The sequence below is a fragment of the Canis lupus genome, chromosome 11 (genome assembly GCF_048164855.1).
Source record: "Canis lupus baileyi chromosome 11, mCanLup2.hap1, whole genome shotgun sequence".
NCBI lineage: Eukaryota > Metazoa > Chordata > Mammalia > Carnivora > Canidae > Canis > Canis lupus.
This window is the reverse complement of record NC_132848.1, coordinates 59,342,994-59,362,506: the sequence shown is the minus strand read 5'-3', so window position 1 is coordinate 59,362,506 and position 19,513 is coordinate 59,342,994. Positions and strand designations below refer to the sequence as shown.

General features: G+C 35.5%; 1 protein-coding gene and 1 long non-coding RNA gene across 3 annotated transcripts in view; one reads left to right on the top strand and one right to left on the bottom strand.

The window, feature by feature from the left end:
* LOC140600263 (uncharacterized) overlaps positions 1–19,513 on the bottom strand; it is a 75,951-nt gene that overhangs the window by 22,897 nt on the left and 33,541 nt on the right. The window lies entirely within an intron of this gene.
* The window catches only part of PNPT1 (polyribonucleotide nucleotidyltransferase 1), a 53,113-nt gene that overhangs the window by 353 nt on the left and 33,247 nt on the right, over positions 1–19,513 (top strand). For both annotated transcript variants that reach the window (XM_072768425.1, XM_072768424.1), the window contains exons 2-11: positions 6,476–6,536; positions 7,289–7,363; positions 8,046–8,151; positions 9,149–9,198; positions 10,406–10,469; positions 10,566–10,613; positions 11,441–11,554; positions 16,331–16,517; positions 17,413–17,464; positions 18,037–18,094. In XM_072768425.1, coding sequence (XP_072624526.1) covers positions 6,476–6,536; positions 7,289–7,363; positions 8,046–8,151; positions 9,149–9,198; positions 10,406–10,469; positions 10,566–10,613; positions 11,441–11,554; positions 16,331–16,517; positions 17,413–17,464; positions 18,037–18,094 — 815 coding nt within the window. The remainder of the gene's footprint in view (positions 1–6,475; positions 6,537–7,288; positions 7,364–8,045; positions 8,152–9,148; positions 9,199–10,405; positions 10,470–10,565; positions 10,614–11,440; positions 11,555–16,330; positions 16,518–17,412; positions 17,465–18,036; positions 18,095–19,513) is intronic.

Sequence of the window (19,513 nt, the reverse complement as noted above, 5' to 3'; positions counted from 1 at the left end):
GGCCCCTCCCCCTTCCCGCGCCGTCTCAGCCTCGTGTCCTTTGCTCCTGTGTCCTCCCTTTCACCCTGTTCCGGCTTCCTTGACTCAGCTGCGTCTGTCCAGCACGACTTTCATCCCCTTTATTTGCCGGCATTCCTGGAAGTGGGCAACATTCCACTTCAGGAGGAGTGGACGGGGGATGCTTAGGTCATCCAGTCCGTTTTATTGCCGAAATGCAGGGCCAATTTGACCTTAGGTAGTAGGAAGGGAAGGAAAACGTAGGTTTATTGGACGCTAGGAATGTGACACATACTATAAACCTGCACTAAAGGTGCTTTTACCCCATTTCATAGTTAAAACAGAGGCTCCAAAGGGGTAACGTTCTCAGAGTCACCTACTTTGAGACTCAGTGGATTTTGTATTTCTTTCCAAACCTATACTTTTTCCATGTGTCCGGTTGCCATAATTCACATCTAAAATTACTTTTTAAAATTTTTTAAAAAGATTTTTATTTATTCATGAGAGACAGAGGCAGAGGGAGAAGCAGGCTCCATGCAGGGAGCCCGACGTGGGACTGGATCCCGGGTCCCCAGGATCAGGCCCTGGGCTGAAAGCGGCGCTAAACCGCTGAGCCACCGGGGCTGCCCTAAAATTACTTTTTAAAAACGGATCATTTTTAGAGTGAATGAAATTGCTAATGCTTACTTTATATATCTACATTTTTTTAAAATGTACTTTAAAATTTTTGACCCTACTTTGTACGAAAAGCTGAAAAAAATCTGCCATTGATTAAAGGTCTTCCTTTCTAACTTACTGAATGACTGATCCTGAACAAGTTGCTTAACTTTTTTTGTCGCAAAATGAGAAGACTGGTCTACGTTAAGGGTTAGATTTTTCAGTAAGGGGCCAGATAGTAAATACTTAAAGCTTTGTGGGCTACATACTGTCTGTTACATACATGTGTGTGTTTACAAAACCTTTAGAAATATATAATAAAAATTATCTGAAAGGCTGTACAGAAGCAGGCTATATAGTTTGTTGATCCCTAGACTAGATCTCTAAGGCACTTTCCACCTCTGGCATTCTTTGATTCTGATTTTTTGAGGGAGAGAATCTCTTCCATTTTTCAATGACTTAATAGTCTTTGAAGAAATACCTCAGAACCTGCTGTGTGCTAAATGGACTCTTTTAAGGGTCGCAAAGCAACAGTATTAGCTCCTGCCTTCCAAATTTTCCATAAATAATCTACTTTAAATATTTCATTTATAGTCAACCTGGATCTCTTGTACTTAGTTCTTCTTGAGCCTGTGCATAACAACTAGATTCATGAATATCATACCAGCTGGGTAAATCAATTCTTTCATCTTTGTATTAAGTTTGTTTTTTTGTAGCATTTATTGAATTTGACTATATACCATTCATTTTTATATTTGTTACCATGTGTATTATATTGTAGATATATATTGTAAATATGCTTTAGATTATAATTGTGTTTTTCAAATGCTGTACTTAATATTCAGAGGTATCTCTGAGGCAGCTGTTTAATTTTCATTTCAACAAGCTTTTATTGAGCATCTACTATGTACAGGGTACAGTAGATACAGAGTCTGAGAGCGAGTAAGATAAACACAGGTGCAGTACTGGGAAAATCACTGTAGCAGAGGTGTGAATGGGGTACCAAAGGAGCACAAAGGCATATTTATTACCCCACCCTAAAGCTTGCCATCAAAGGTGAATCTTGAAGGGGGAGGAGGAGAAATTAGCAGGAAGAAAGTGGTAAGTGCAATTACAGGGAGGTAAGAGTGCATTTTGAGTAGCTACAAATAGCTCACTATTGATGAAGCAAAAGGTGAAATGTGAGGTTAGCATAAAAGGTAAAACCAAATGACAGGCAGAGGCTGAATCATAAAGATATTTGTCTTTTTAGTTTTTTCTTGGTAGGAGTTGGAGGAAGGTGGTTTGTTACATTCCACATTATTGTGCAGATGTTTCTAAAAATGTTTTGTTTTTAAACATCTCTCCCTAGAGTTCTACCGCCTGTGGCAGCCAGCTCTGCTCTTCCTCAGCTACCTTTTCCCATCCTTCTACCCACCAATAGAAATTACTGCTCATCCTAATCCTTTTTATTTGTTTTCTTTTTTTAAAAAAAAGATTTTATTTATTCATTCATGAGAGACACGAGAGAGAGGCAGAGGACAGGCAGAGGGAGAAGCAGGCTCCATGAGGGAGCCCGATGGAGGACTAGATCCCGGAACTCCAGGATCACGCCCCTGGGCCGAAGGCAGGTGCCAAACCGCTGAGCCACTCAGGGATCCCCTTATTTGTTGTTTTCAAGTTTTTTTTTTTTTTTTTAGTTATTCATTCACATTAGGTAAACATTCACATGGTTAAACATTTTTAAAAGCTCAAAAACCTAAAATACTACAGAGTAAATTAATAAAGAGATAAAATCAACCATGACGTATAAAAGTAATAACAAATTAGCACCAAAAACACAACTAAAAGTGCATGAACAGGAAAAAATTACATAGGTCAGTTAATATCAGGTGAGATCATGAGATATACTGAAAAGAAACCGCCTGCTTCTTTGTGTAGTATAAATTGCACACACCTGGAAGAAAAAGAGTGCAGATTCGGGCAATCACCAAGGCAGGACTGTAAGATTGTCTGGTGGATGGCCTAAGATCTCTAATGGAGACACTGAGTAGACTCAACAGAGGGAACAAAGAAGGCAGGAGGATGTGGTGTTTGAATAAACGTAAAGGGAAGCGTACATGTATGAGAATAGCTGGGGGTATTGCAGACTTGTTTTTCTCACTGATTCAGTCAGTTCCCATTGTAAATAGGTTAGCTTTAGAAGCTTAACAGTGTTTCCTCAGCTCCATTTCTCTGCCTGCTAATATAATTTGGAAGGGCTGGTTCTTAACAGGGGAGTGAGTGATCTACTCCTTGCCTCAGGCTTTGTAAGTATGTGTGCTCTTTTTGGTATATTGCTAGTCCCTACATAGGTGGGGCCACGTGACTAGTGTTCACCAGTGGAACTTAATAAAAAGTGATAGATGTCATCTGCAGACTGAAGAATTATTTTATTCCAGTGATGCTTATTGTTATTCAGAGAACACCCATGTTCTTCTTAACCTCTGTTCTCTACTGCCTTCTCTTGGTCCTCTGTGCAAATTATAACTTCATTAAAGAATAAAAACTTACATGGGTGACGGGCACTGGGGGTTATTCTGTATGTTAGTAAATTGAACACCAATAAAAAATAAATTAAAAAAAAATAAAAACTTACTATCGCTGAGGATATACAAAAGAATATGCCACTGAAAGTAATCCCAAAAATTCTGGGGCAAGATCCCCATTAATGGAAAAAACTAGAACTTTCACAGCTCCTTTTCTCTGTGTTGGACTCACTTCAATTTGTTTAGAGATGATCTCCTTCCTTTCATAGGGATCATTCAGAAATTACATTATTAGATGGAATGCCACTTCCTGGTAGGTCTTGAGAAGTACTGGTAACATATTCTGGATTAAATAAAATTTCAAGACCCCAGATTTACTTTTACACATAAAACATTAATATTGATTTTAGCTGTAGTTTGCTTGAGGCTACAGAGTGTGACTGGCTCTGAGCATCTCATTCCCTCCACTTACTATGCCATCTCCTTATCTCTGCACCTTACTCCATCTGTCACGGTAAACCCATTTTATTGTAGGCTGTCATCACAACATCTGTGGTGAATGGTAATAGAAACCCAACTAGAATTTCTCAAATATTTCTTGTGGTTAAAAAAAATCCTCAAAATTTTTCAAAGTTAGGACTGAAAGTACAAGTGAACATGCCTCTTTTTTTTGGCTTTCAAATTTAACAAAATGAGTCTGTTAAATAGATAAATAGGCTTTTCATGAACTCAGGTTTCTGACAAAAGTGTTTAATGGGTAGAAATATTGAGTTCTCTCCTTATCCTTTTTGCATGTGAAGGATAGGGGGGCAGGGCATTTGTGGTGTGTGTGTGTGTGTGTGTGTGTGTGTGTGTATTCAGCACTGGACCATGATAAAATGTTTCTGAAGCAGCCTTCATGAGACAGAACATCTTCCTCAGTATCTTCAGAAGGCAGAATTGGTTTGGCTTCACAATACACTTATGAATATTGGTTTCTTTGATACTGATCTGTTTCAAGCCTTCAGTAACCTCTTTTTATATTCTGCAGAAGCTAGGGAATAAAACTGATAATACCGCCTATTTCCTATCTATAAAGACAGCTTTATTAATATATAATTTACATACCATACAATTTACCCATTTAGAATGTACAATTCAATGGTTGTCAATTATATGTCATATGTCAGTTATATGACATTTGGTCTTTTGTTACTGCCTTCTTTAAGTTAATTATGTTTCCAAGTTATATCCATGTTGTAACACATAGCAATACTTCATTTTTTAAAAAGGTTTATTTATTTATTTTTAGAGAGAGAGAGCTCCAGAGTGGGGGAAGGGGCAGAGGAAGAGAATCTTTCAAGTAGACTCCTTGCTGAGTGAGGAGCCTGATTTGGAGAGTGGGGGGTTCCATCCTATGACGCATGAATTCACAACCTAAGCCAAAACCAAGAGTCAGACACCCAACTGACTGAGCCATCCAGGGACCTGAATACTTCATTTTTTTAAAAAAAATTATTTATTTTAAAATATTTTATTCATGAGACACACCCAGAGTGGGGCGGGGGCGGGGGGCAGAGACACAGGCAGAGGGAGAAGCAGGCTCCATGCAGGGAGCCCGACTTGGGACTTGGGACTCGATCCTGGGTCTCCAGGATCACACCCTGGGCTGAAGGTGGCACTAAACTGCTGAGCCACCCAGGCTGCCCAATACTTTGTTTTTTAAATGGCTGAATAATATTCCATTGTATGCAGGGAGACCACATTTTGCTTATTCATTTATCGGTGGACATATATTTGGATTGTTTCCATTTTGGGACCATTATGAATAATGCAGTGGCTATGAATGTTTCTATGCAAATTTTTGCATGGACATACAAGTTTGCATTTCTTTTGGGTCTTTACCTTGGAGTAGAATTGCTGGATCCTATGGCACTTATGTGTTTAACCTCTTGAAGAATTGCTAGATTCTTTCCCAAAGAAGATGTACCATTGTACCTTTCCATAAATAGTATATGAGGGTTCTAGTTTCTCCATATCCTCATCAACATTTGTTATTGATCTATTTGACTATAATCATCCTAGTAGATATAAAGTATGTCTCATTGTGGTTATGAATGCACTTCTCTGGTGGTTAATGATATTGAGCATATTTTGATATACTTAACTATTTAGTAGATTTTCTTTGGATAGACTTCAAATCCTTTGCCAATTTTAAATTAGATTGTTGGTCTTCTTATTGAGTCGTAAGTATTCTTTCCATATTCTAGATACAGGTTCCTTATCAGATATATGATTTGCAAATTTTTTTTATTCTGTGGGTTTTCTTTCACTTTCTTGGTACCCTTTGAAACATGAAAGTTTTTAATTTTGATAAAGTACAATTTGTTTTTTCTTTTGTCGCTTGTGGTTTTGATGTCATATATAACAAGACATTGTCTAACCCAAGTTTATGAAGATTTACTCATATGTGTTTTCCTATGAATTTTATAATTTTAAGCTCTTACATTTAGTTCTATACTATGTTTTGAGTTGATTTTTTATTTATAGTATGTGGAAGGGGGTCCAACTTTATTAATTTGTCAGTATATGGGTATCTAGTTGTCTTAGCACCTCTGGTTGAAAAGGCTATTCTCCCACTCCCTCCGCCCCCCACTTGTCTTGACACCATTATTTAACATGAAGGTCTTTGTAGGCAATATTTAGGAATTTAATATTTTGTCCTGAAAGCATTGAGGGATACTTTAAAGGATTTTAAGTAGAGAAAGGATCTCATTTGTGTGTTAAAAGGCTACTTTTATTAAGAAGGCAAGGATTGACAGACTAAACAAAGGTTGTAAATGGAAATTAACATTTACAAACACAGCTTCTTCACCCCCAGAGTACTTTATCTCTCATTCAGATTGCTCCTATGCCTTAGTGTCTATATTTTTCCTTAGGCAGCTCTTAAATTCCCCTAGTACTTTTATTTATTTTATTTATTTTTTAAGATTTATTTATTTATTTATGAGAGATACACAGAGAGAGGCAGAGACATAGGTAGAGGGAGTGTAAGCAGGCTTCATGCAGGGAGCCTGATGTGGGACTGGATCCTAGATTCCGGGATCATGCCCTGAGCCAAAGGCAGACACCCAACTGCCGAGCCACCCAGGATCCCCCCCCCCCAGTACTTTTAATAGTGATTGTGAACTCTATCCCCCCTTTTTTTTGTTTTTTGCTAGGTTGGGGTCTCTGCGGCTTAGTTCTTCTATTAGAATAGTAGATTATTTTATATTAAGCTGAGATTTGTATTGATGACCTAAGTCCTTTTGTCTTGAATTTTTATTTTTAAACAGAAAATTAGAAATATCCTCTGGAAAACTGGCCAGATTTGCAGATGGCTCTGCTGTAGTACAGGTAAAAAGTCTAGATTTTTACATTTTTATCTTAAAAATGGTTGTGGAGACTGATACTATTTTTACATCATGTAACTTCTCAGAATTGTGGTACTTTAAGTTAATGCAGACCGTTTCTAGTTTTAGAACCATTCCAAAGAACCACGGAGTCATGAGAGCTGGATATATTAAATGACCTTTAAGATCTGTTTCAAAGTTGGAGTTCTATTTTACCTTTAATAAATTCTGTAATGCTTTTCTAGAGAATATGATTTTACTATTTTAATTGTGATAAGTGAGAAATTTTTCTTTGTATATAGCCTAAATTTCTCCATAAGAAGTAGAAAAATATGATTGGATGTGACTGAGCTATCAATAAGCCTTTTTTTTTTTTTTTAAGATTTTATTTATTTATTCATGAGACGGGGGGGGGGGCCTGGGGGGGAGCCTGGGTGGGGGGCAGAGACATAGGCAGAAGGAGAAGCAGGCTCCATGCAGGGAGCCTGGTGTGGGACTCGATCCCAGGACTTCAGGATCAATGCCCTGAGCTGAAAGTAGATGCTTAACCACCCAGGTGTCCCTCAATAAGCCTTTTCTTGATCTTGTAGAAGGGATCAAGTTTGGACTAGTTGTGATTAACTATTTTCATTACGTTGTGTCATGGAATAATCGTTCTCTTTCCTTGTATTTAACTAGAGCAAGGATTGATTCAGTCACTGCTTAGATGTTAATGTCTGATTTTTAAGGAATTTACCAGTGTTGTTTATGTTTAAGTCAGGTGACACTGCGGTGATGGTCACAGCCGTCAGCAAAACAAAACCTTCACCTTCCCAGTTCATGCCTTTGGTGGTAAGTATCTGCTGATTTATCTGAACAGTAATATGGCATAAATGTAGAATTTGTAATATTTCTGTCTGACGTCTAAGGAGTGCACAGTGTAAACTTCGCACAATAAAGAATATTCCTTTGTTGTTTGATGCTTAGTCATTAAAGGAATCTAGACTGATTGCTTCATAACCAGTTCTCATATTAGTAGCAAGCATGCTTTAGAATCTCCCAAGTTGATAAGAACAATGAAGTACATGAAGACTTTGATGTTGAGTAGCAATGAATTCATTGCTTTCATAGGTTTCCCTTCAGAATGAGTCTGCAAGTACATGTTTGGTGAAGAGTAAGGAGTGCTGTAGGAGTTTGTGGCTTCTTTGTGTTATGAAAAGTTTAACAGTTGATACAAAAAAGGGGATGTTTGATGTGACCCGAATAACCCACTGTGGGAAGTAATGAGGCTTTGTAGTTCACTGCTAAGTGGAAGGCTTCTTAAAAATCAATTTACTGAAATATTTCTATCAATTTTCCCTTCCCATAGAGATACAAAATGCTAAAAGTAAATAAAATATCCTCCATTCTTAATCTGGACCATGTTGTGAGCAGCCTCAGGAGAATTAGTATCTGTATAGTGTCATTCTTGGGAAATAGCTTGTTGCCATAAAAAGGAGTCCAATGAACTTTTGTTTTTTCATTACTACTTTAGGTTGACTACAGACAGAAGGCTGCTGCAGCAGGTAGAATTCCCACAAACTATCTCAGAAGAGAGGTTGGATCCTCTGACAAAGAAGTTCTTACAAGTCGAGTAATAGGTAAGATGCTAAGGTAGAGGCAGTAACTCTCTTATGCCTGTGTTAGCATTTCTTCTATCTATATTCGACAGTTCTCTTAAGTTTTCTTCCATTATAGGAACACTGCCTGAGATTGTTTATTTTCTGTATCCCCTCAGATATGGACTCCATGAAAGAGAAAGCTGTTTATTCACTGCTGAATCCAGGGTATTTGGAATACTACCTGGCACAAAATAGGCGTTTATTTTTTTTTTATTTTTATTTTTTTTTAATTTTATTTATTTATGATAGTCACATAGAGAGAGAGAGAGAGAGAGAGAGGCAGAGACACAGGCAGAGGGAGAAGCAGGCTCCATGCACCGGGAGCCCGACGTGGGATTCGATCCCGGGTCTCCAGGATCGCGCCCTGGGCCAAAGGCAGGCGCCAAACCGCTGCGCCACCCAGGGATCCCCAAAATAGGCGTTTAATAAATATATGTAGCTGAAATGAATGAATCTTTATTGAGCATATAAATTCTGTGGCTTATGCCTCTACAAGCTGTCCCTAGTATTTTTCATTTTCATATTCAGCATAGTAATTCTTGAAAGCATTATATTCATCAACTACTGAAATCTGTAATCTTTCAAATCTTTGACATCCTTAAATATTGTGGGATCATTTGAGTTTATGGCTTTTCTATACAGAAATTGTTAGTCTGTGTATACTTTAGACACAGAATACCAAGGTCTGCTGCGGGCCTTAAGTCTCTTTCTTCTGCTTATATATGAACCAGAATGAAAAGTTCTGGTTTAGACTTGTGTGTTCCTGCCCTGCTAGTTTTATTATTAGGGCATGGTATATATTAATTGAAGCATTGACATTTATCTGTGACCCTTTCAGAGTCCAAGGGAATTTTTTTTTTAACATATTGATATGTTAATTCATTAATAACAGCTATGTTATTTTTCAGCCTGGTCTCAACATGCCCAGTATTATAAATGCTTACAATGGTGTCTTTTCTTTTTTTTCTTTTGGCAGATCGTTCAATTAGACCTCTCTTTCCAGCTGGCTACTTTTATGATACACAGGTAGATTCTGCTTTAGGTTTATTTGTTTCCAGATCAGTCAAAAATTACTTAATGAATTTCTCTCATACTACTTAGGCTAACTAACCATTGGAACACAAAATAAGAATTTTTGGTAATGCTGCTCTTTTACATTAAGTTTTCTAAAAAACTTCAGTTAATTTTAAAAATTAATATTTATTCAATGTCAATTTGAGTTGATACCTGGATTATGAGCTAGGAGTTAGCCAACCTAGGGGTGTGGGGGAAGCATTCTGAGCAGATAGAATGAGAAGCACAAAAGCTCTGAGGCAGGAAACTGATGAGTTTGAAAGTTTAGAGTGATTGAGAAGGGTGGGAACAGATCTGGCTGGGACTATTATGTTAGTGTCAGAGGCTAGGACAATCAATACAACTAATCTTTGTTACCAATTTTTTTGGGTCCTTTAAACTTCTATTAATATTTTGTGAATAGAATTCTCTTTCAGAATAATGAACCATATGCTTTAGTGAACTTTTATTTCTTTGATAAAAATATGCTTTGCAAATATACCTATGCAATGATGTCATTGCCTCAAGTAGTCTTTTTCTTTTTTTAAGAAGTTGTTTTCTTAAGTATGTGACATAGGCATATTATTGCAGTATAAAGGAATTCATCAGTTTTTTTTGTATATGCTTATAAACAGAAAAACAGTATTATTATGTAATAGAAATAGCTAACATTTACTGAATATTTTCAACATGCCCAGTATTATAAATGCTTTAAAAATAATATTTCCTATAACTTTCAGAAAACCTTTTTAGAAGATTCTGTTATTTTTCTGTTTTAAAGATGAGGAAACTTTTGAGGCTTAAGTAAATTGCTGTAGTCAGGCATCTAGTTAAATGACAGCCAGAAATATGACTTCAAAGTTCATGCTTTTTATTTTTAGAGATTTAATTAATTAATTAATTAATGAGAGACAGAGAGACAGAGACAGAGACACAGGCAGAGGGAGAATCAGGCTCCCTGCAAGGAGCCTGATGTGGGACTTGATTCTGGATTCTGGGATCATGCCCTGAGTCCAAGGCAGATGCCCAATCGCTGAGCCACCCAGGTGTCCCATAGCTCATGCTTTTAACCACACATAGTGCTCCTTTATTTTAGCCCAAAATGTTAACCAAAATGATAATCCTCCTAAATCAAGTACATTTTTATTCTTAGTGCTCTAAATTTTCTCCCTTGTACCAGGTACTTTGTAATCTATTAGCAGTAGATGGAGTTAATGAACCTGATGTTTTAGCAATTAATGGTGGTAAGTATAAAAATCAAGATTAACATTATCACTGTTTAAAGAATGAAACCTTTTTGTTTCAGCCCTTATTTTTTTTTTCTTTTTCTTTTTTTTAAGCTTCTGTAGCTCTCTCATTATCAGATATTCCTTGGAATGGACCTATTGGTAAGTTAAGATTTGAAAAACATATATATATTTTTTTGTTTGTTTAAGATTTTATTTATTTATTCATGAGAGACAGAGAGAGAGAGAGGCAGAGACATAGGCAGAGGGAGAAGCAGACTCCATGCAGGGAGCCTGATGTGGAACTAGATCCCAGGACTCCAGGATCACGCCCTGACCCAAAGGCAGACGCTCAACTGCTGAGCCACCCAGGTGTCCCTGAAAAACATATTTTTTTCTTGAAAAAGATGGAATCATGCTTATATAAAAATGATTCATTGATTAAATAGGTTTTGAATATCCTAAATATCAGATACCAAGCTAAGAATTGAAAGAAGAAAGGAAGTCTAGGAATAGTTCTTGTTTTCAGTGTAAGTAGGGGAAACAATCAAATAATTATTTATAAACAATATTATAAAGGTATAGTGAAAACACTAAAAAAAAAAAATAGAGAAGGGTGGGTTTAGTCAGGTTGTCAAGGAGGGCTTCTCAGAGTACTCAACATTAAAGGTGAACCTTAGGAGGATCAAATGGTAAGCATTTGCCTTGGAAAAGGATGTCTAGTCAAGAAGAACATGAATGTAATCACTGAGGCATAGAAAAAATGATGTATTTGAGCAACTCAGAATGTTCCTTGCGGCTGTTGGGTAGGGTGGTATAGGACGTTCTGTGGGCCTTAAATACCATGGGAGAAATAGGATTTTATTGTAGTCACAATTGAAGGTAGAGATTGAAGCTATCACTGGAATAGTGTCTTGAGAACTGAGACTTTTTTTGGAAAAAAAAAAAATGGAGACTTTTTATTACACAACTATTTTGATATATTTTAGGGGCAGTGCGCATAGGAATGATTGATGGAGAGTGTGTTGTTAACCCAACACGGAAAGAAATGTCTTCCAGTACTTTAAATTTAGTGGTTGCTGGGGCACCTAAAAGTCAAATTGGTAAGTAGTTTAAGTATTACATTTGTTCGGGATTTTACTGTAAGTTCTAGCTTCTTAATAATGCATTTATAGTCTTCTGTGTATGTGTGTTTTGTCACTTAGCCATAAAGATTTTTGTTCTGTTTTATTACTGCCCTTTTTTGGTGGTGCTCTTGCTCCATATCAAACAAAACCTAAAATTATAGAATGTGATAAAGCTTCAATTAAAATATACAAGAAATCTTTATTTACCAAGGTAGTTTTGGTAATTAATTTTAGACTAATAAGCTAGTCTAAAAATTGAATTTCTAAATCTGGTAGTAAATTGTTTTATTAGTTTAAATATGTTAATTTAGCTAATTCATCATTGAGAACCTGTTTAATGTCCTCTGAGAAAAAAAGGTGACCTATTTCTGGTAGGTAGAAAACTAAGAAATGCACTGATCATAGGTCACTCTCCTTATAACAAAAATATCATAATTGTATGAATGAAAATTGGCCCAGTTCTCTTGAAGAATTGGCTTTGACAGTCAGAATGACCTGTGTTTGAACCCAGTAACTACATATTGTTAACTGTATGACCTTGAACAAATTAATTAAGGTCTCCATTTTTTCTACTGCCTGATATTTAGTGTCTGGGACTTTCTGACATGGGATCTTCTGATACAGAAATATTTTGATAAAATATAAATGTAAACTATTCAGTATTTTTAGTACTTTTTTGTACAATTAATGTGTGAAACACTTCATTTCCAGCTTCTTTTGGAATAGTGGTCAGTAATGGAGATAGAATCAGGTACTATATGGTAGATAAAACACATATAATAGGGGTTGTATGTTATCTACATATTGGTTAGGGAGTGTGTTGCTAAAGTAAATAACAAGGGAGTCCAGGACAGAGTAGCTCCATGATATCTTTTTTTTTTTTTTTTTTTTTAAGATTTTATTTATTAGAGAGCACACAGACTTAAACACACACACATATATGTGTATGCACCAGTGAGGGGAGGGCAGAGGGAATCTCAGGCAGATTCTGTGCTGACTGTGGAGTCCGTCCCAGGGCTCAATCTCATGACCCTGAAATCATGACTTGAGCTGAAATCATGGGTTGGACACTTAACTGACTGAGCCATTTAGGTGCCCCTGGCTCCACAATATCTTAAGAATTCTAGATGATTCCTTCCAGTTTTCTGCTCTGCTGTCCTCAAGGTGTGCCCTTCATCTTCATGCTTATGAACCTGCTATTCAAGCTCTGGCCAACTTACCTGATGTATACACAAAAGGAAGAAAAAGGTATACGCCAGCTGAATAAGTCACTCTCCCTTTCAAGGAGCTTCCCTAGAGCTCCCACATACCAGTTTTCACTAACATCACACTAGGCAGAACCATTAATGCATGATTGCATTCTTGACTACAGGGGAAGCAAGATTCTAGCTCCAAAAGGTGAGATTCTTACTGTGGGGAACTATCACAGTGTAGAGAGAAAGAGAAGATTTGGGGAAGATTCTGAAGATTTGGAGAAGCTATGAATAACAGATAACCCCTACATACTTGAGCAAGTAGGGTGCCTTGAGCAAAGTATAGGTTTACTTGGTCTGCATATGAATTTTTTTGTTTAAAGTTACAGTATTCATTACTTTCACTAAGTAAATTGGTTTGGCTACTTAATAGGGCATTGTGAAGATTAGTCAGGATTTGTAAAATGCCTAGCATAATGCCTAGTACATGGTAGGCATACTGTTAATACCTGCTGTTATCATTAAGACACAGAAATAAACTTGCTTCTTAATGGCCATAAATATATAGCCTCTACCTGCCTTAGACTTTGAACCCCTCTAATTTTATGTAGATGTTGGAGGAATAAACTGAGGATTTTTGTTGCATCTGTGGCATGCTGTAAAAACTAATAGGCAACTTCTAGCTTGCTCTTCTTACCTCTTGCTCTCTAGATGGACGAATTAGACTCTAGAGACTGCACAAGGCATCAGAAGGTTGTTTTGAGTAACTAGGAGAAGGTTGAGAGTGATTCAGAGACAACCGATAGAGACTGGTTTCAGAGATTACCAGCTCCTTTTTTATGTCTTCATGAAGATATTCAGCTAGTTCTCTGCTTTCATTTTTTTTGTTGTTGTTGTTCTCTGCTTTCATAACAGTGCACCAAATATACATTTGACTTCATGTCCATTTGTTAAAGTTATTGGGCCCAAGTCCCATACCATCATCATGGAACTTCTGGGATACAAAAATACAGAAAAGTCCCATACCATCATCATGGAACTTCTGGGATACAAAAATACAGAAAAGTAATTGCTGCCATTCCATTGTTAAAATATTTAGTAATATAAATCTTTAAAGTATGACCTTATAGGGCAAGAATAATTTATTTCTTTGTGCTCTTGGCTGCTAGATAACTTCAGTAGCCATCATTCTGCACATTCTGCTTGCTTTTAACTGGTACACTAAATAATTACTCATCTTTCTATGTATGCTAGGATATAATTTAGGAAAAAGTATACCAGTAACAATTTTTAAGATAAATTTGTATCTAGAATTCATAGTTTTCAACTAATCTCAAAACTCTCTAATCTTCAACTACTGAAATGGTTAACAGTTTAGACCAATCATTTAGACAACCTTTTTTAGTGTAAGTTTTTAGTCTGTAACACAGTGCTGTCCAGTAGAACCCTGCTATGAAGTAAATGTTTTATATCTGAATATGTGGCTACTGAGTACTTGAAATGTGGCGAAAGTAGCTTAGGAACTGAATTTTTAATTTTATATAATTTTAATTTATTTAAATGCAAGTAACCATATGGAGCTAGTAATTGCCATATTGGACAGCACAGGTCTATAGACACAAAACTATAAGGAATTTTCTTAAATATTTTTTAAAAAATGAATTGTTTTGAAGAAGGGAAAGCAACAAAGTCTGAGGAATATTAAATTTTTTTTACCATATTATTTCTTCCTTATTCTCTTTTAAGACAACTTACTGAGGTATAATTTACATATGTCAAAGGCATTTTAAAAAATCTTCAGTTAAGTTTAATTCTGCAAAAAGAGAGAGAATGTCATGGGAATACTAATGAGAATAATATAACCATCTCAGTAACGTTGTGTCAGAAAAGCTGCTTTACACCTCAAGTGAAATATTAAAACCTTACTGTGCCTTATCCTCCCCATTTGTAATATAATCATTTTAATATTCCTCTACATTTAGGACCACAACAGGCCTTATTATAATTCTTGCTTTTGCTTCAGTCATCAAACATAATTTAGAAAACTCAAGAGGAGAAGGAAAGTATATTGTATTGACCTCCATTTTTGCTTAATATTAAGGTACTTTTCCTTCCTGATATTCCATGGTTTCTTTCTTTCTTGTTTCTGTTTAAAGAACTTCCTTTAGCCATTCTTTGACAGTAGGTCTGCCACTGTTCTCCTTCATCTGAGGAGAATTCCTTCTTCCTAAATTCCTTCATTCCTAAATATTCATTCCTTCATTCCCTAAACATTTTCACTAGGTATAGGATTTTGGGTTGGCAGTTCTTTTCTTTCAGCACCTAAAAAATATTTTGCCACTCCCTTCTGGCCTCTATGGTTTCTAATGATAAATCTCTTATTTTAGTTGCTTTGCCCATATAGGTAAGGTGTTTTTTTTTCTCTGGTTGGTTTCAAGATTTTTTTTTCTTTGGTTTTCAGAAATTTAATTAGTATATGTATTTCTTTGGGTTACCCTGTATAGGATTTACTCAGCTTTTTTGAATCTGTACATTTATGTCTCTGCCAAATTTGGGGAGTTTTCAGCTGTCATTTTTCCAGTACTTTTCAGCCTGCCATCTTTATCCTCTCTTTCTGGAACTCAGATGACACAAATGTTAGATCTTTTGTTTTAGTTTCACAGGTTGGCTTTGACTGTTGGAATTCCAACACACTATACAATACAAAAAGCACATAAGGAGATTTTTTTTTCAGTCTAGATTATACCTAGAAGCTTTACATATGATGATTTAGATAATAAATCTTAATGACAACACGATGTGATTAAACAGATTACACAATCTTTGTGCAAATTGAGGAGTGCCAGAAATGACACATGAGTAATCAGGAGTCTATCAGCCTGGCAGAAACTAAAGCCAAACCTGAAGACAGATTTTATTGGATAGCATGCTAGAAGTGATTCTTGGAACTCTCCTGCTTTACACAGGATTGTTTTTACTATTACAAAACCGTAAAAGCAGCCTTTTAATAATAGCTATGCTTCTCTAGTTGGCTTACTTAAAACAGTATCACTGCAAAAGATTTCCCCCCACCTGTGCAAGCATTTGACAATGTGAAAATGACAGAATTAAGAAGGAGGACACATCAAATAATTGTTAAACAGAAAACATTTGTTGGATTCCTACTGTGCTGTTATTTTAAAAATTTCAATTTAAATACATATTAAAAATAAATGCAGCTTTATGCTTTAAAGGTGGAATTTTATGATACTTGAATTATAAGGATGCAGTTTATTTTGTTTCATTATTTAATGAGAAATCCCTTATTAAATTAATTATTAAGGGATTAAGTAAATCCCTTAATAACTATAAACCTAATTTCAAATATTAAGGTTTCTTTATTCATTTATTGCTGTTTACGTTTTGGAAGTATGTTGATTCTAAGTAAAGAAATTAAAAAGGTAGATATACCATTAATAAGTAAAACTGATCTGTAGTATTTATATCATGTCATGATGCTTAAAAATGCTATACTGGTAAAAGGTTCAATGGCAATCTTTTTCTTCCCCCCTTTAAATAGTGATGATGGAAGCCTCTGCGGAGAACATTTTACAACAGGACTTTTGCCATGCTATTAAAGTGGGGGTAAAATATACCCAACAAATAATTCAGGGCATCCAGCAGTTGGTAAAAGAAATTGGTGTTACCAAGAGGACACCTCAGAAGTTATTTACCCCTTCACCAGAGATTGTGGAACACATTCATAAGTAAGAATATCTATACAAAAGAAAATTTGAAGTTGTTACCAATTTAATTTCCTCTCTGAAAAAAAGCTTACCATGGAAGCATAGTCTGTGCATTACTTCTTATATGACACCTTTTTCTATGTTAAAAGTGAGCACCATAATAAATATGAGCCTGATGCTTTAAAAAGGATAAAGCCAGTTCCCACTTCAAGGGCCCAAGTTTGAATCTCAAATGAAAGAGGGAGTGAGTTTATTGGTTAAGATTCAGATAATCTGCCTATCTCTCTATGCCAAAGAAGGAAAAAAGAACAAAGTATATTTGAATATCTAAGGAAATTGTTGAGGTTCTTGAAATCAAGTATAACCACCTCTATATACTCAGTACTTACAATAGTGCCAGTACAAAGGCATGCACTCAGTAAATATGAATGAAATCACCAGAAAAATATTTCATTTTATTTCAAATAAATTGAAAAAGTTAGTATTTCCCTTCATATTAGTCTTACATCTATCAGTCAGAGACTAAAGAGATATGAACTGTCCCTAACAAAGCAGTTGCCTGCCATAACAGCCAAAATGGATAGAATAGAAAAATGAAGTTAAAAAAGAATGGGGAGAGAAAGTTTGTGTGTAAAAAAAAAAATCTAAGGTGAAATAAATTGAACAATTAAGAAGAAAGGAGGGCATATATAGTAAATACCATGTGTAAGTGATTTCCCTGACAGATGGGGAGAAAGAAATTTGTGTGGTATATTGTAATTAGCTGTGTTAAAGAACAATAAGTACATATTTTTAAATCTTTATGAAGTGCCTATTAAATATTTTAGCTTACTATTAAATATTGCAGTTTTATTTATAATAGTATTATTAGACTGTTAACAATATTATGCTGACATTTATTTTGTGCTTAAAATAGACTCACGATGGAAAGACTCTATGCAGTTTTTACTGATTATGAACATGATAAAGTAAGTATACCTGAATTTTGTCATATAATTGTTTGGGGAATTCTTTTTTCTCATAATTCACATGATTTATGAATTTTTATTAAAAATCTCTAAACAGAAAGCTAAATAGAAGCCTATATTTGCTTCTCCGTTCTCTTTTGTTGACTAATGCAAGTTTTAGGGAAGTGTGTAAATATATTTGAATGAATTAAACAGGTAATGTTTCTTGTAAATCAATAACCAGCTCTAATCTTTTAAAGAATACTACCAGAGGGGATCCCTGGGTGGCGCAGCGGTTTGGTGCCTGCCTTTGGCCCAGGGCGCAATCCTGGAGACCCGGGATCGAGTCCCACATCGGGCTCCCGGTGCATGGAGCCTGCTTCTCCCTCTGCCTGTGTCTCTGCCTCTCTCTCTCTCTCTCTCTGTGTGACTGTCATAAAAAAATAATAATAATAAAATAAAAAATAAAAATAAAAAAATAGAGAATACTACCAGAGAAATCTGAGTACTGTTACAATGTGTTAATTGACTAATAATATAAAAATAGAAATGTTAAATATTGCCATGTATACTGAACCTCAGCTCTCTTTTAGATTTCTAGAGATGAAGCTATTAACAAGATAAGGTTAGATACAGAGGAACAACTCAAAGGTAAACTTTGTTTTATTAATTTAAAAAAATATTTAAAGGGAAAAATAGATTTTTAACATTTGTAAAACAATGTTTTACATTGTAAATAATTTGTAAAACTGATTTTAACAGTTGTTAAGACCTCAGAGAATCAGTTATTTTCATTATTCCTTAGTTTTATCTTTGGCAAGCTTGTGATAATGATGCATCCCAAGGTTACTGTTAAATTAACTTCTGTGACGGGCACCTCAGTGGCTCATTCAGTTAAGTATCCAACTCTTGATTTTACCTGAGGTCATGATCTTAGGGTTATGAAGCTCCAAGTTTGCTTAAGATTCTCCCTATCCCTCCATCTCTCCCCTGCACTCATGTGCACACATGTGCGCTCACACTCACTCTCAAAAATAAATAAAATCTTCAATCTGAATGTGTTCAGCACTACATCTGATATAGAGTGAGCACCAGGAAATGCTGGCACCAGTCTTTTCTGGATCAGGTTCTTATGATCTACAGTGGAAACTTTGTATCATGTCATTTGAAAATCTGAAAAATAATCTTTAAAATTCTCAAACTCTTAATCTGTGAAATTTTAATACTGAAAATATCTGGTTTGTGGTAATTAAATAGGTTAGTCATTTGCTTTTGTGTCTGTCACATACGAACTGTTCAAAAATTGTTGACTGATGGTGTTATTAATATGTGGATTTGTAAAATTTAGATTTTAGAGAATTTTGCTCTCTAGAAATTATTATGTGAATATCAATGACCATGTACTAAACATGACATTCAATTCTTTTAATTCTGCTGGTGGGTAAAATACCTCTCTCCTATCTTAAGATACCAGGATCACGACCTGAGCCAAAGGTAGATGCTCAACCACTGAGCCACTTAGGCGTCTCTCTGGCAATTTACTTTGTAAAAGCCTGTTTTTTCTTCTTTAGAATGGTGATAATAATATACTTCATAAATTGTTAGATTAAAGGCATTTAAAACATGGTATATTACATGGGTCATGAAAGAATTTGATAAATGTTAACTAAATAGGCAAACAGTAGGAATTTGTAATGTATAAAAAAATTATTTCTCTATTTGCAGACTATGATAAAAGTTCCTAAGGTAAAACATTGAAGGTGATTATTCTTAATCTTAAAAGGGTTATTCAGACCTTTTCATAATACAGCTGTGTTTGTTAGTCTCTCTACAATAGAGAGCTAATTACAAAGCATTATTGTTCTGGTAAAAAGCAAATTAAGTTCTCAGTAAAAATACATTTGAGGTATAATACTGTGTCCCTCCTACTTGAGAACATTTGATTTATCTATTTTGTTTGCTAGAGGACGAAATGTTCAGCATCAATTTCCCGGGTTTACTCCCACAGTTAACTGATTTGATACTATGAATTGAAATCTTATTTTCCAAAAAGAGAAAACCTTTGTTTGG